Source organism: Athene noctua, chromosome 3 (assembly GCF_965140245.1).
Source record: "Athene noctua chromosome 3, bAthNoc1.hap1.1, whole genome shotgun sequence".
In the NCBI taxonomy this organism is placed as follows: domain Eukaryota; kingdom Metazoa; phylum Chordata; class Aves; order Strigiformes; family Strigidae; genus Athene; species Athene noctua.
Window position 1 is genome coordinate 16,790,138 of NC_134039.1, and position 13,875 is coordinate 16,804,012.

Here is a 13,875-nt window from a genome sequence, read left to right on the forward strand (position 1 = left end):
ACATAGCAGCTTTCTAGTTGTGATATCTGAAGTATAGTTTTGGCTACAACTTATTAAACCTCTGCTCACTCCCAGTGAGTGTTGCATGTGTCACCAGAGGATCCCTTCCACATGATTAGCTGTGCACATACACTTAGAATATCAGATTGCTTCTTTATATAGTAGCTGTTTTTCCTGAGTACCAGTATTCACCCTGTTAGCCAGTCAGAGCAAATGATGTTGTGACTTATCTATCACAATAAGTCATCAACTGTTTCCACCATAGACAGAGGATCTAAGCAAGACTGGTGGTGCACATTGGGCTATTGCATAGTCCAACATAGAGCATTTCCTCCCGTCATAGACACTTTGCCTTCTTCCTCTTAGTGCTTACAAAGCACCAATCCAATTAGCAGAGTCATGCTCTATGGGGCTGATGTTCCTCTGGAGAAGAGAAACCCAACTTAAATGGAGTGATTGGATTCCCCATTGACATGTTGTTGTGGTTTGAGCCCAGAGGGCAACTGAACACCGTGCAGCCGCCATTCACTCGCCCCTTCCCCCCAGCGCTGGGAAGGAGAAAAAATGAATCAAAAGGCTCAGGAATGGAGATAAGAACCGGGAGGGGTAGCTCATCCATTAAAAAACAGGCTCATTAAGGGAAGAAAACAAAGATATCCCTTTAGTTCAAAACACTAACGATAATGACAACAGACAAAATGGGACAGTGAGAAGCATTATCATTTAGCATTAAACACACACACCCCCCCCCCTTCTTCCCAGGCTCAGTTTTGTTCCAGTTATTTCTACCTTCTCCCCACAGGGGCAGGTTATGAGGGTTGCAGTCAGTCCATGGGTGACCTCCATGGGTGGCAGGGGGTGGCCCTGCTGTCTCGCCATGGGATACAGAGGGGCTCTTCTCTGGTGCACCTGCCCCCCTTCCTCCTCCTCCTTCTTTCCACTGACCTTGGCATTCACACAGGTGTCCTTCTCATAACTCCTCCTCACAAGACTCAACCCCCTCTCAGGTTCCCCTTCTTAAATACATTATCACAGAAGTGCAGCCACTGTCACTAGTTGGCTTGATCTTGGCCAGAGGTGGGTCTGACTTTGAGCCAGGGGAGCTTTGGAGAAGCTTCTTGCAGGGGCCACCACTGTAGCCCCCTCCCCTGCTACCAAAAACCCCGCTTCATAAACCCAGCACACATGTGATTCAAAGACATTTCAGGAGAGGCAGCCCCCCAACCCCTCTAGCAACTGATGACAAATTCTCTTCCACTTAGAAAGTTTCTTCCTGGGAATTGCTTAACAAGTACAATCATTTCCCTCATCCTTGTTCCTACTGTGCCTTAGGAAAGAAATTAATAGCAAGAAGAGAAGCTTCTGAGTGAATCATTTCATCTGGGCCAATATGAGAGCATGAGAAGCACTCCCCATAAACCCAAAGAGTATTTCCTCAACTAATAATTCTATAAGACACCAACATAGCTACAGAGAGCTTTCAGCAATGCTAGCTTCTCTCAGGCCATCCATATGTCCCAAATCTGAATGTTTTGTTTCATCCAAGTTGAGTACTATTTCCAAATCTCTTCAAGCTGCTGCTTTTTATTAAAGCACTGCATGTGTATACAATACAGTATGTTTACTGCTTTAAGATCAGACTTTCTTTGTACAGTAGATACTTGATCTTAAGTTTCCTCCTGTGGACAATTTCTGTCACCTAGACTGGTTATAATGAAGTTAGTCCCCAGATAATTGAAAGTGTATCATCCTTAGTTCACCTTAAGTAAGTTATTTCATCCCAGTGTAGCTGAAGCATCAAGAGCCACAAAACTGCACAAAAGAGTAATGCACCACCTAGCACGAGAAGTGCTGCAAATGGGTCTAAAAGCTGCCCCAGACTTTGCTTCTGGCAGTCTGGACCAGTCTGGACTCTCCCCATTCCTGGGGCATGTTCCGTTCCTTTTTCTCCTCTTGCCTGTTTCTAGCATGAAGAGAAAATCCAACCACTCCTTGTAGGTTTAACAAATGGGTTAGATTTCCTTCAAGTGTTTCTGGGTAACAAAATGGACTTGTTAGCAGCAATTTTCACTGAATACACTGAATCCACAGGTGACATCTTTCCAATCTTCATCGCTCTTGCTAGTGATGTCTGGAGCCTCGATCCTTGGGTAAGGAAATTTCTGTCAAGTAATCTGTCACCAACAAAAGAGAGTGTCTAGGTCTATGGCAGAGGAGCAGACCCCACTGAGCCAGAACACAAGAGGCCACAACTCATTTTCATTATCTCCCAGACACATTGCTGACTCTGACCCTCAACCCATGAATGCCAGCTCACCCTATCCCTTCATGCTCAGACCCTCTTTAGTACGCATCCCCCACACATTTGTCCACCAGTCATGTTCTTTGCACTGAAGTTGGTGCAAAACACCTCAAATTCTTTCTGAAATCCATGCACTCATCTGCCAGTCATGCCCACACTTTTCCCCAAGAATTTCTTCAAGGTAAGAGTGAGGATGTACAGGAGAAATGTGTGCCACATATATGGACTAAAGTAAGCTGAGAAACCAACTGTTCAGGAAGATATGGCATTAATATCTCCATCCCTGGAAGCAGATGGTGATAAATGAATGGCATATTTGACATATCTGTTATAGTCACCCAACTGGCTAACCAAAAAAAGATCAGATCACAGTAGCATTGGCTCAGATCTTCTTCCTCCAACACAGGAAATTCCATTTCCTCAGCACAGTGCCTTGTGCTTATCCTTTCAAGTTGTGCTCTTCTGAAGAACCTACAATAGCTCAAAGACACACATCAGCATGTCACATTGAATTTTCACTTTCCAAACAGTAGTGTATACATATGGTATTTTGTATTACCAAGGTGAATTTGTTTTAAGATATTTTATAGGGCCTCTAAAATCAACAGTGGGATCATGGGGATCCCATCTTCATCCCATCCTCTAGCACTAGAAAAATAAATGTATAGTAATGCTATATAAAGGATGTATGACTTAAAATGAATTTGTACCAAGAAACAATATGATGATTAAGCAGGTGCTAAGTAGGTTTTAGAGGATGAGCTCTGATCTTTTGATCATAAAATTTCTAGAGAAGCATAAAGGGAGAAGACATTCTCTCCAACACTCATGAGGGGTTCAGAGCAGGCCAGGTTCCAGACTACAAAACATACTTGTTTTTTCATTTTTGGCAGGCAAGCAGAGAGAATAGATGCTCCTGGTAAGTTCTCCCCTCTTCACCCCTCCCAGCATTACTTTGCAGGGTAGAGGAGGGAAGAAGGAAGAACAGCTCTGAGAATGCTAAAGAAAGAGCTGTGAAATGATAGGCACTCAAGTGGACTGAAATAAGAGCATCCTGGCAAGGCTGGGCATGTATGTGTATTATACCTTCATTCATCATGCTGACACTGCCAGGGGATTTCTTCAGCAATTTGGTTTTGTAGGCAGTAGTTGTGAGCTGTCATCTAGACATCACCTAGATACATCTTCATTTTTTTCATGCAATTAACTGTATATCTAAGCCTGTGAAGGGTCACAGGCAAAGCTAGACAGTCCCTGGTCTGAAATAAGTTAAAAAAATCATAGATCTGGATGATGTCTCTGGCAATCTGCACATACATACATTATGAATATCTACCCCTATAGACAACAGACCAGAGAGTCAATGAAAAGTACGTGGAACAGATATTAAAAAGTGGTTCTGCGTAGACTGTAGTGGCATATGCAAGCTGTTTACAAACATGGCACTGACCTTCCAGATAGCTAAAGGACTGAGGATAGTCACTGCCACTTCAGAGTGTGCTCCTGATGAGGGAGCCTACGTAGTGATGACTTGGAGAGCAAAGTAAATCTATAGCCTTAAAACCAACAGATGTGGAGTATAGGAGGTGACAGAGGCCAAGAAGTTAGGGAAGGGGAAAGAAAACTAAAGTAGTCTAAAGGTGTCTGTAAGAGCTTGATTTGTCAACACACACAATTTCCAAACCATCTTATAATCTTTTGTTCAATTCTTCCCTCTGCTTCATGTGTTGTAGTTTCATTTCATCCTCAGCAATCTACCATGCATATCTGACTCCAGACTGCTTCAGTCTCATTCTCCTCTTTGGGGATTAATACTGGGACATTTTGTGACTGAATACAGAAGTCTTTGGAAATTTAGAGAAGATTACCAAATCAGTCCTTTCCTAAGATGCATCCTGAGGACACTCAGGTTGGGATTGTTGTAGTTGCTGGAAATGTAAAATAAAATGACAGTTTTGATCTTGTTGCACTCCTACACTTCAGTATCTTGGCTGCTAAGTCCCTTGCCCTTTAACACAGGATTTTTCAGACAGATTTATGAATCTGGTTTGTGTAGCTGTTTTTCAGAGATAGAGTCACAGTAGATAGCCATGGGACACCCATAAGCCTTCTTGCAATGCTGAAGAGTTTGAGTCCTATATATTGGCTTTGGGAAGGATCTGCATTAGTTATTCTTATAGTATAGTCTTTAAAATGTCCAGTTCTTCTCTGAATCTTGTCAAATTCTTGCTGTCAACATTATCCTGTAAGAACAAGGAGGCCATCAGGCTTCTAAGAGTTAAAGAACTTAAATTCCAGAAATTACCTTGAATATATTTTGAGCATGTATGCTTTCCTTACAACATAAACTCTGCCCATACTCAACTTCTGCCAGATAATGACCTACAATTGAGATGAGTAATTAAGACAGCTGGAAAGTTTTAGTGAGGGTATTTTGGAGTGAAGAGTGAAGAACCAGGTGAGAAACAGCTAGTTGCTAGAAGGTACTCTTTTGGAAACACTGCCTCTTTCAGATCTCGCTTCAACTCTCAGTTCCAGGATGACTGGAGTCAGAAATAGATGTAGCACAGGAAGGACATGATAGAAGGAGTAAAGCCTGCAGCTAACCTTAGCTAGGTTGTGTCATAGCTCTGTTGGTAGCTAGAGCTGTACATTTTGAGGGAGTCAGAAGACCGTGCAACTGGCCTTTCAAAGTTCCTGTTTGTGGTTCTTCCATCCTCATCTTAGGAAGGATAACAGCCAGTAAAGGTACTGAGATTAATTCAATTCTTCTTTTACTCTTTCTGACTTTAATCTTCCCCTTCTAGGCCATGATTTTCTGTGACTCCATCTGTTCTCCTGGCAGCTATCAAAAAAAATGCAAGATAGAGACAAGTAGCAAAAGACTCCAGGAAAGCTGAGATATCCAGCACTACAAACAATGACTTTTGGTCAAAGTCTTTAGCATTTCTTCAAAAGGTGGAGTTTTAAAGCAAAACCAGAAAGGTTATGTGAGTTGGACTAGTTATTTACTGACAGAAAATTGCTTGAGGGATCACCATTTGCCTTTCAGCATTGTCAGATTTCTAAGAACTGATGTGCACTTGGGCCAAGGACAAGGCTACTGAATATGCAGGCCAGTAGAGCACAAGTACAGGCTACAGAGATTAGGCAAGTAGTGGCAGCTGGAGAACCCAATGATCTTCATTGTTCTTGCAGTAGGGGCCATGCCAGCTATCCTACATAACTGACGAGGGCAGCAGCCACAGTGGGATGCAGGGGTGATGCAGCATGTTAGAGAAGCATGCTCTGTGTATTCATACTGAGAGCAATTTTCATTCTGTCTTGTTTTGGCATTTCTTGTACTCTAAAGTCATTCATGCAGAAAAACACAGAGCTGCTCTTTATCTATGGGAACAGGCCACACTGGATATTTGTTTAATTAAAGCTGACTGCTGGAGATCAGGGAGCACCACCGTTTTCCATATGCTGTCTAGGTTGGGGGTTTGCTTTTGCAGGGACAGGAGAAGAAGAAAAAGGGGTTAGACTTGTTTACCGTAATACAGCTCTCAACAGTCAGGCATCTCTAATTCAGGACAGCTGTCATCAGTGCTAAACTAGTGGGTACTGATGCTTAGGATGGGCAACAACACTGAATGAACCTAAAGCCCCAAGCACTTGTCCAAAGGGAAGATACAGCATTAAGGCAATTTTAGGGAAGTTTGTACTCCTTTGGCCCTGTGATGTGCAATCTAAATAGCTACAGAGACTTTAAAATTTTGGACCTCAATTGTTGTACCCTCTACAACACCAGTTTTAAGAGAAAAGAGGCTTGGCTCTTTGGAATGAGTCAGGGGGCCCCTTTGCAGAACAGTCCTACTTTCTAAGAAGCCAGAGGGGTAGAGGTAACTCCTGAGCTGACTGCAGACAGCTTGTGCTAGCCAGGAGGTTTGACACAGGCCTCTCTAAAAGTTCATTACAGAGCAGGAATTGCTTTGGCTGGACAGTTCATTCACAGATACCCTCACTGAGGCTGCAGGCTGCTTGCTGGAGGATACCTCTTGTCAGGAGCAATGTTAAAGACAATTGAATAAAGTTCAGTCAGTTGTTTTATCTTAGAGGATAGGGGGCTAAAGTTTCAGTTGACAGCTTGGGTTACTACTAGGCCAAGCATAGCTTTGTCTGCATTTAACATAGGTCTGGACTGTCAAATCCTTGCCTCTGAAGCATATGCATCCCAGCTAGACGGAGCAAGGCACTTGACAGGCTCAGGCTGTTCCCAGTCCTAATTTGCATCTGTACTTGCCCTTATCCTCTGCTGCTCCTCCACGCACAACTCACATACTGCTGGCACCATTTACCTCAAGAGGCACTTCAGCATGCCTCCTCCTCTCTGTTAGCCTCTTCCTCTTTTGTACCACCTATCTCTTCTTCACTCACCCAGAACACCTTTTTTGCTGGCTTTTCCCTTCCAAGCTTACATCAGGGTGCAAGCTAAGAGATAATAATTTGTTTGCTTTTAAAGCAATACATTGAAAAGAGAACAGTTCAACAGTATCCTGACAGATGGGTGAAATCATCTCTCTCCACAATCACTTGCCTGATCTGCCCACAACAGTGTTTGTTTAGATGCAGTCTCTGTTGTGGTTTGCAAGTCTGAGGAAGGCAAGGCAGAGGACATAGAGAAAGAGGCAGAAAGGCAAAAAATCAAGCCTGGACCTACCCTTTTAATTGTTAGGCCATTGCCACCTACCTGAAGTATTTAAAAAGAAAAAACATTACAGATCAGCATCCCAAAGTAATGAGTCTGAATCAGCTGTCACTGGACTGAATACATGTTGCCTTCCTCCCTGTTTCTCAAAGGCAAAAAAAAAAGTGTTATGCTTTCTGGTGTTTAACTCCTCAGAGGTTGCAGATTCAAGTTCTATATAGACTTATGAAGTAAGATTTATTTAAAAACAAAATAAAAAGAAAGCACAGAAAGGAAAAAATAAAAGCCAAACCACTATCAAAAGTTTTACACTGACTTTAGACAGATACTAAATATCTCAAGACTCACTTTAAAGCTGCAAATGTTGACAGTACCACAGGGAAATGAAATCCAGATTAGCCACCAGCAATTACAATCCTGCTAGGTCCTCTTGAATCACAACAGCAAAAATACCTCTTACCTGAAGAATTCATACAGTTAAAAAGACAACTGCTTTCCTTGAGCACGTACTTTAGGCTTAAAAGTGATAGTAAGGCCCTAGGACACTTGCCTTTTGCACCCAGATGGGAGATGGTTTGTCCAGATAGCAACTAATGTAACCTCTGGTGGGAACAGGCCTACTTCTTCCATAGCAAGTTAACCCTCTCCCAGCTCCTGTCTGGTCTATGCACACTATGCTGCAAAGGCGAGGTTGTGGATTTGCAGATTATCATATATATGCAAGATCAAGATGTGGAAAGAAAGAGGAAAATGAACAGGGATTGTCTCCAAGGTGGAACCTTGTCCTTGTAGTATATGCCTGGATAGCACAAAAGAGAAGCAAGCTGTAAAAGAAGAATGTATATAGAACAAGAGCTCCAACTGCTCTTGGGCATTTGGGGAACTCAGATTTAATAGGAATAGTAAGATAGCCTTCCCTGCCTGCAGTCAGGGGAAGAGCTTTCAGCACAGTCTTGTAATACCCATTAATAATACTCATATATTTACCTCTATCAGTCAGTGACTGCTCCTAACCACCTCCCTCATGACTTCTCCATGGGAGTCATGGCCCACAGAGGGGGATTCAAAGATCCCAAATGGCCTGGATGCAGATTTCTGCCTGTGGGCATGATCAACATCTGCTAGCGGTATGTAAGGTACACAACTACTCCAGAGATCTTGGGATCTCAGAGGTTCAGGAGGACTCTGGTTTGGGCAGAAAATACCCAAGGTTAGTGTTAAACACACATGAGAAATCATGAGAACCAGAGTCAACAGCTGACTGTGCAACTGCAGTGCTTAGAGCATAATGATTCTCTGTAGAGTATCTGTGAGATGTTTTTCCTTACAACGCCCACAGGAGACTGAGCCTAAAGTCCTGTAACTTCACATCACTCTTCCTTTCCCTGCTTCCCTTTACTTTTCTCTGTGTTTCTATTATGATAATTAAGTAGCAAGGAAATTAATCTATATACAGGCTTCTGCTTCTCAGGTTTTTGTCCATCCTTGTTCCTTCTTCTTTTTCCCTATGTTTTCCCTCCCTGTTGTTTGCTTTTTTCATGTGTAATTAGGAATTGGAGTGGTGTATCTGCTGTTTGAATAAAAGCAGAGAACAGTGTAGTTCATTTAGGGAAGTGTTGAGATTAGAAATGGCTGACATTTGGGGTGTCCATTTTTTGAAAGACTCCATTTTGAAGCTGGTGAAGGGTCTAGAGAACAAGTCTTCTGAGGAGTGGCTGAAGAAACTGAGGTGGTTTAGCTTGGAGAAAAGGGAGCTGAGGGGAGACCCTATTTCTCTCTACAACTACCTGAAAGGAGGTTGTAGTAAGATGAGTGTCAGTCTCTTTTTCTAAGTAACAAGTGACAAGAGCAAATGGCCTCAAGTTGCGCTAGGGAAGGTTTAGATTGGATATTAGGAATAATTTCCTCACTGAAAGGGTTATCAAACACTGGAACAGGCTGCCCGGGGAAATGGTTGAGTCACCATCCCTGGAGGTTTTCAAAAGACATGGAGATGTGGCACTTAGGGCATGGCTTAGTGGTGGACTTTGCAGTGTTAGGTTTATGGTTGAACTCAATGATCTTAAGGGTCTTTTCCAACCTTAATTATTCTATGATTTCAAAAGATGTTGTTACTCTTATCTGAAAGCAGGCTCTTTTTTCCCACCAGTTCCTGTAGAGATGAAATTCAGTAGGAAATGCCAATGTATAATACTTTTGAAACCAAGCATTCTCCTCAGAATGATTGCTGGCTGTTGCTGAATCATCTGAGAGCCTTGTGCGTTTCCACATATAGCTGATGATGTCTGTGACTCCGGGGTTACTCTGCAGAGCTGACTACCTTGGTGCAGGTGCTCCACACCTCTTGGGCTAGCCAGCTCCCAGCATTGCTGCTCTGGGGGAAGTTGGGCAGAACAAAGAGCTGGGTGGAAAACCTGATGGCCCCTCTCTGAGGGGCTGTTTGTATGACATGGCTGCACTAGAGATGTGAGTTATGGAGGCATAGGCCCCCAACAGACTGCCAGAAAATCCACGTAAAGCCATGTAATTTGAAGAATCTTTGTCAAACCCAAGATGTTTTCACCAGATACTTTAAATCTGATGAATCAGTGTTTTTATGCAAAACCAAAATTTTATTAGAAAATTCCTGACATTCTAGCTGGAAGCAGAGTGACAAGATGTATGGGCTGGAGTATTTATGTGAGCTTGTTTGGACATAGACTCAAATGTGATCCCACCACTTGCTTCAATAAAAAGAAGACAAGTAATTTATGGACACATCAGTCAGGTAGGTACTTGCTGCCAGAGAAGTTTAAATTAGAAACAACATAGTGAGAACCAGCAATAACCAGGCTGACAGGAGACAAGGATGTGAACTGAGTAGTTACAAGCCCAGGAGATGAATTTGATATGTCACACACATGTCCTCTCTTTCCCTTGAAGGTTGCATGTCACAGACAGAGACCGAGGCATGGGCAGAAGTCAGTGAGGTAAAACTAATGCTGTTGTCTTCCCCCTGCTGTGTTGCTCCTGCCAATCCTGTTGTTTCTAAGGAAAGATTCCTTTTAAGAATGCATTGGAAGCCAAGGAAGTGAAAGAATCAAGCAGTTTGTTATATTAAGCTGGCTCGGAGGCTGGAAGGAGGTGGTTAGGAACAGTATCATCATTGTAATCTTTGAGTGTGGCCATGTCTGTCAGATTTTGAGAAAGACAGAGGTGATAAGCTTCACATTTGAGAGTGACGGACAATGTGGCAGGGCTTTTGGGAGAATCTGAGGCCCCATGACAAGGAGACTTAGCTTTACTGCTTATGTCTGAGTTAGAAGCTGCAAAAATATTTTTGAAAGTTGACCCCACTTGAGCCATGGGTCTCTGCAATTGCACTGAGAACAGTGCTGTAACTGCTGTTCCATTGGCTTGGAGACACAGTGATTTTATGCTATGTGAGGATTCAGTCTGCTTTATCTATCCCGCTTTTCTTCTCCTCTTTTAATTTCATTTTCCATTCTCCTAGTATTTCCCCCCCTTGACATCTGTGTCTTTTTAGTAACTTATTTCCATTGTTGAAGGTCGGTGTGTTCAAAATTGGCTGTTGATTAGTGCTGCCTATGACACCTCAAGGGCCTCCCTGGACGTATCTTAAAAGGATCTCATATTCAGAGGTGCTGAGCAGCTCTTACTGAGTTCCAGTGTTGTGACAAGTCCGCAGCAGCCCTGAAAACCAGACTCCTTACAAATGTTTCCAGTCAAGGGACCCAAGAACAAGTTACTCAATATTAGTGAGAAGTTGTGGAAGTTTGTCTAGGATTTCTTCCTTTGGATGAATTCTTTTGCCTTTCTTATCTAATAAACACATTTTTAGCCTTTTGTTTTCCTGTTTTGCTCAGGTTTGTTACTTCTTATGGTTTTGCTTTTCTTTGCTGTGATCTCTTCCTCTCATCATGATCTCAGCCCCACTACTTGTACCATCAGTTTTCTGCTACTATTTTTGGTAATGCCCAGTGCTGATGTGCTGAAGCCATTTCTGTGCCCTAGAGAGGTTTCAGAAGAGATGTTCACAGAGTTAATTTAGCCACTATCAACAAAAAATCAACTTCTTTGCCTTACAATACGTAGGACACATATCTAAGGAAACACATCTAAGTAGCTGTTTCGGTCTATGAAACATGAAAGTTAGAGACAGACAAAACTGTTTCTCATGAGATGTATGGGATCATGAGATAGATACTGATAGAAGGAAAACTTTTTATTTGGGTGCTTTTGCCCCATTCTCTACAGCTTGACATCAGCAGCAGGACAGGTAAGGTAGGGGAATAGAATTGTTTAGCCCCCTTCTCTCCTGCTCCTCTCCACCTTGGAGTGCAAAACATTCATGCAGTAATCAGATTTCTCTTTCACATCACTGGGAGTCATTGTCCCCTCGGAAGAGCCCTGGGAAAGACATTCTCCCTTGAGTTTTCTGCTGAGTGAGCTGAATGCTGACCTGCTATGGTTTGTTTTTTCTTACAGGAATGAAACTGTTTTACACCAGTTCTGTTGTCCAGCAGCTGATGCAGAGCAGAAGCCTTCATCTCCAGACTCCTCACCAAGGTGGGAAATTGATGCCAGCAAGACCTTTACTTTTCCATCCCCTCCATCCTTATCATCCATCACTAATCTTCCTGACCCAGAAAAAATTCACACATTATACACCTCCATCCTCCTCCATCCTCCCTTATGTCCCATGTCCCCAGCACTGCTGTCCCTCTGTTTTCCCTCCCAGAGGTTACGGTTCATACTGTTGTGTAATTGCTCACAAATCCCCTCTGGCCTTCACTCACACACACCCATGCACCTCCAAAAACATACTTTCTGCCTCTCTTCAAACATCTACTTCTATCAACCCACATTCATGCTTGTGCCTTTTCTTACCCTTCTGCATCACTTTGACACTGACATACACCTGATTCACTCTTCTCCTTCAAATTAGTTATCTTACATTATAAGGTGCCTGGACACACACCAGTATAGACCCATAACCTTTAAGCTACAGAAAAAGTCACCAAACAAACTCAGGGTTCTGTCTCACACCCTGAGACAGCATGGGGATGCAGTTTTGCATGTGTTGAAATGGTCTGAGCTTGCCAAGGAAGGACAGTTATAGATAGGTACTATAAACTTTTACTAACTTGTATCCAGTGCAGCCAGTTGTGGGTGCAACAGCAATTGTCATAGCTCTCCCTCATCACTGAATGACTTCGGTGCCAAGACCAAGAGGTCCAGGGAGCTTCAAACATACTTAAGATGCTCATACTGCATATAACTTCCATACTCAGCATTGTTCTTGCCATCTCCTTCTCCTCTCACGACTTCTTACACCTTCATCTCCTAGACTTACTCCTTTTTCTCATGCCTCATCACCCTTTCTTCAACAGAAAACAGGTTTCTCTTTAAAGATTTCTCTCATCACACTGCTAGACTTTTACATCTGACCTTTAGCATCTGTATAAGAAGCCTGAGTTACTAGGGAGGGCTCCAGACAGAATCAGGCAGCTGAGTTGCAGTAGTGAGGCTACAGCATTTTTAAAATGGTATTTCTTTTGCTTGTTCTGCTCACTGGAGCAGACTGTGGTTTCTGATTTCCTTCCAAGGAAAACTGTGAGTGCTGGACAACTGTGAAGAGAATAGTGGGTGTGTGTGAGGGGTGTGTGTGTGTGTGTGTGAATGTTCAAAAGTAGGGTTCAACCACACTTGGAGACAAGGTAAAGAAACAGGCCCCCTTCTGTCCATTTATGTATGAGGATGGAAGGGTTAACCCCATGATGTCTCTGCCATGGCTTTCAAGCATTGGTAAAGTTTGCATGACAGCCCTGTGGGACACCTGCAGCTGCACCTCTGTGACAGATGAGGAGATGCGGGCAAGGAAGAGGAAGACAAAACAGAGGTTTCTGTGGTAGGGACAGCTACCACTCCTTTACATTTCTGGAGAGTGAGAGTTTTGTTTATGTTCTCTATTTTGTCTGAACAGAGGCTCTATTTTGCTATAGTGTTCTATCTTCATACCCTGATCCTTGACCCTGCCCCATTCTTGTCCCAGCCTCCATCTTATTTCTGATCAGTGCCCTTATTTTCTTATCCTACAAGGCTGTCACTCCTACAGTGTCTTAAGCTCTAGAGTCATTTTTGTCATGCTCTTTGTCAGGCCTTATTTGTTAGGTCTTCTTTTTGTCACAGTGACTCCCAAAGGCCCTACCCATCCCTTGACCATGAGTTTCCCTGCCCTCCTTGTGCTGGGAACCACCAAATTTCTCACCTGAGCTTTAGCAGGTAAATTGAAGAGGAAGCAGTAATTTGTTTCAGTAATTTAACCACTTTGGCAAATTGCATCCAAAGATGAGTCTGAGCCAGGAAAGTCAAAATTAGGAATGAATGAAAAAGAACCCTATGGCATGTTTCATTTGGGCTTCCAGTTAAAGAACTTCTCATACTGGTCTATGTCTGTCCATTTTATGTCTTTTGCAGCTTGTCCCATTCTGCAGGCCTCCTGCTTTCCTTACTTTTTTCCCAAGGCTTTCTTTTGTCCTCAGAACCCAAAAGAAGTCCTGAATTTGTCTGTGTGTGACACTACATTCTATGTAGAGATATAGATGGTTGAATCCACCGTAGCTATTTGAAGGTGAGAAACAGGCACACAGAATTTTTGCTTTTTGAAACAGATCAGCTTTTATAGGAGATCTCTCTATGTGACTGTCTCAGGTGAGAAGAGAAGCTCTACTCCCCACATTGTGCCAGAAGAAAGGCAGAGCACATGCAGGACTATTAAACTCACCCATCAGCTTTATGCTGGCCAGAAAACACCTCTGAGCCTCTGCCAGGTACTGCAGTCAGCCATAAGCTTCCTTCATACCCAAAGTTACATACACAA

At 43.0% G+C, this 13,875-nt stretch overlaps 1 protein-coding gene across 4 annotated transcripts in view; it reads left to right on the plus strand.

The window, feature by feature from the left end:
* IQSEC3 (IQ motif and Sec7 domain ArfGEF 3) overlaps nucleotides 1–13,875 on the plus strand; it is a 107,019-nt gene that overhangs the window by 34,684 nt on the left and 58,460 nt on the right. For all 4 annotated transcript variants that reach the window (XM_074902108.1, XM_074902112.1, XM_074902111.1 and 1 more), the window contains exon 2: nucleotides 11,481–11,561. In XM_074902108.1, coding sequence (XP_074758209.1) covers nucleotides 11,481–11,561 — 81 coding nt within the window. The remainder of the gene's footprint in view (nucleotides 1–11,480; nucleotides 11,562–13,875) is intronic.